Source organism: Petaurus breviceps, unplaced genomic scaffold (assembly GCF_028583685.1).
Source record: "Petaurus breviceps papuanus isolate PSGF00001 unplaced genomic scaffold, PetGlider_PUasm1.0 90804, whole genome shotgun sequence".
NCBI classification, from domain to species: Eukaryota; Metazoa; Chordata; class Mammalia; order Diprotodontia; family Petauridae; genus Petaurus; species Petaurus breviceps.
This window is the reverse complement of record NW_027187348.1, coordinates 6,200,274-6,203,315: the sequence shown is the minus strand read 5'-3', so window position 1 is coordinate 6,203,315 and position 3,042 is coordinate 6,200,274. Positions and strand designations below refer to the sequence as shown.

Sequence of the window (3,042 nt, the reverse complement as noted above, 5' to 3'; positions counted from 1 at the left end):
GTAAGGTGAATCATCACCAATCAGAACCCATGTCCAAAGAATAGAAGTCCAAATTCAAGTGAAGAAGAAGAAAGAGGAGAGAAAGGAGGAGGCCAAAGTATAAACAACATGGCTTAGATATGGCTATGAAGTTCTTGGCATAATGCATGTCACAGGTACTTAATAAATGTTTATTGACTGACTGGTATAGCAGAGTGGGCTAAGGACAGTTTAGGATAGAGTGAAAATTTATCAGTGTCCAAGGGAGTAGGAGTTCAGTTTCAATGGGAGGATGAGGAAGATGTGTCCTCTACTTGGAGAAAGAGTCAATGAGGACTCTCTATGGAAAATGCGGTGACTATAAAGATGACTACTACAACCAAAATAAGGAAGGTTGGAAAAGGAGAGGTTTAGAAGGGAAAGTAGTGACTTGTGTTTCAGGCATTTTGAGTCTTAAATGCCAATGGATCCAGATGTGATCTAACCAGGGCAAAGTATTTTAGAAATATTGACTCCTGCACTATGGATAGATATTACTTCTCTTAATACAACCTCAGATACCTTTGGGTTTTTTTTTACTTCCATATCACACTGTTGACTCATCTGGTGACCATAATCCACTGAAACACTCAAGTTTGTGGTGTTTTTATTAAATATCATGTTATTTAGTCATTCTTATTCTAATTTGGGAAATATATTTTTTAACCCAAATGTAGGACTTTACATTCATTTCTACTAGGTTTTATCTGAATAGATTTAGACTTTTATTGCCCCCACTTCAATGTCTAGTTCATGGGTTTCTTCTTCAGTTGGACTTTCCTTGCTTGTTCCAGCTTTCAATGGCAGCTCCATGTTCTGAATTCCCATATAATTCATTGTATATGCCATTCACTTGGAACTCAATTTTTGGTGCCATATATTTTTAATGATCCTTTAAGTGTACATTTGTCCTGAAGTGTTGACTTTCATCAGATGCTGAGAGACCAAAAGGGTAACATATAGGGTAAAGGTCATAATAAGCACAATTTCTTTTCTAAAGAGCTACAGTTGTAAATTTATATGCCTAATATATGGCTCACCATCTTTAAACACAGTGAGCTGATTTCAAGGGCAGTAACCCTTATTCTCCATTACTAGTATTATACACACTTATCCTAACTTTAGTCATGTGATAAACTAGTCAGACCTTCAGCTCTTGCTTCCTATTCCACTACCACAAACCCAATGATGTGTTTAGCTTGGACCCGGAGGCAGCTTAGTGGGCTCTGGAATTGGAGTAAGAAGATTTGGGGTTGAGTAGTAGCTTATAGTCCTAGATGTGGAACTGTGAAATTGGAGTTTATAATAACTTTTCTAGGTATCTCACAAGATTGCAATGAGGAAACACTTTGGAAACATTTAAGTGCAACATAAATATGCCCCTATCTGTTGGGTCATCAGTTTTCCAAGCTGAGTGAAACTAAAAAGAGCCTTAACACTTTAACATAATAGTAGCAGGTGCTTTAGCTGAGGATTTGGTTTTATATTGAGGAAGGATTTGTATGTAGCAAAATAGGCTTATCTTCTCAGTCTTCCATAAAACTATATGGATGAAAGTATACAGAGATTTTTTCAGTGTCCAGTTAAACAATAATTAAAGGAAAAAGAAACCACAGAGGTTTCTTTCAAAAACTCTTATGTAACTAGTGAGATGGCAAAACCTTTGAAATTGGAGACTCTGTCTTATACCTTTCATGTCGTCACAGTCTATCCCAGTGTGCTGAATATCTTAGGTGATTAACAAATAGCTGATTCACTGATTATCTTTTACCAAAACTCAAATGATCTCATGTGTCCTTCTGCCCACACAGGTAAAGGGAAATGTATTCAGAGAACTGGACCCAGGTAACAGAATTTGTGCTGATTGGTTTCCCTGGAAGCTGGAGCCTGAAGGTCATACTATTCTTGATGCTTCTGGTGACATATATGGTGACAATCCTGGGGAATTTGCTCATCATCATCCTTAGCTGCTCTGACCACCGCCTGCAAACCCAGATGTATTTTTTCCTGAGAAATCTTTCCCTCCTAGAGCTGGGATGGGTCTCTGTTGTAGTGCCCAAGATGCTGGTCTGCATCCTCACCAGGGACTACTCTATCTCCTTTGCTGGCTGCATCATGCAGTCCTATCTCTATTTCCTCCTGGGCACCACCGACTTCTTCCTCTTGGCTGTCATGTCCCTGGATCGCTATCTGGCCATCTGCCGTCCATTACACTATGAGACTCTGATGAATCGCCCCATCTGTGTCAGACTAGTAATGGCTTCCTGGATTGCTGGTTTCCTTTGGGTGCTCTCTCCTACCATCCTCATGGCTAGCTTGCCTTTCTGTGGCCCCAATGTCATTGACCACTTCTTCTGTGACAGTTGGCCATTGATGAGACTCTCCTGTGGAAATACCCAGCTTCTGGAATTTGTGGCCTTTATACTTTCCACAGCTGCTCTTCTGGGCTCTCTGGGACTGACATCAGTCTCCTATGTCTGCATTTTTGCTACTGTCTTCCGAGCTCCAACAGCCAAAGAAAGGAGGAAGGCATTCTCCACCTGTGCTTCACACCTTGCTGTGGTTATCATTGCCTATGGCAGCTCCATTTTCCTCTACATTCGCACATCAGAGACCCAGTCTATGTTCCTTAAGAAAGGGGCCTCAGCCTTGGCATGCATCATCACTCCGCTTCTGAATCCATTCATCTTTAGCCTCCGTAATGATAAGGTGAAGCAGGCCCTCGGAGATGCCTTGAGATGGCACAGAAACATAGGCAGCAGGAGGTTATGAGGACCTTGGGAAAGGAAGTGAGCATGTCTTAGAAATTTGGGAGACAAAACTTCCCAGGTAACAGACTTCTATTGAATCATGGAGTCAAAGAAGTGCCTTAATTCTTAAACATTGGAAAAAATACTTCATGCATAAACAACGAAAAGGGATCATAATGACTAGCTTATGTTTTAAGCCACAAAGAAGGAAAACAACTTCTGTAAAGTTACCTTTATTTTTTTTCAAATTCTTTATTAACTTCTGATTTACAAC

The 3,042-nt window shown here is 40.3% G+C and overlaps 1 protein-coding gene across 1 annotated transcript; it reads left to right on the top strand.

Moving 5' to 3' along the window:
• Positions 1 to 1,839: 1,839 nt before the first annotated feature.
• Positions 1,840 to 2,790, top strand: LOC138147684 (olfactory receptor 6T1-like). Its single transcript, XM_069070258.1, has one exon. It carries the CDS (start codon positions 1,840 to 1,842, stop codon positions 2,788 to 2,790), a length of 951 nt encoding a protein of 316 aa, XP_068926359.1.
• The last annotated feature ends 252 nt before the right edge of the window (positions 2,791 to 3,042 follow it).

Bases quoted from the DNA above. Each gene is read 5' to 3' on its own strand.
- LOC138147684 (XM_069070258.1), top strand. From the start codon at position 1,840: ATGTATTCAGAGAACTGGACCCAGGTAACAGAATTTGTGCTGATTGGT.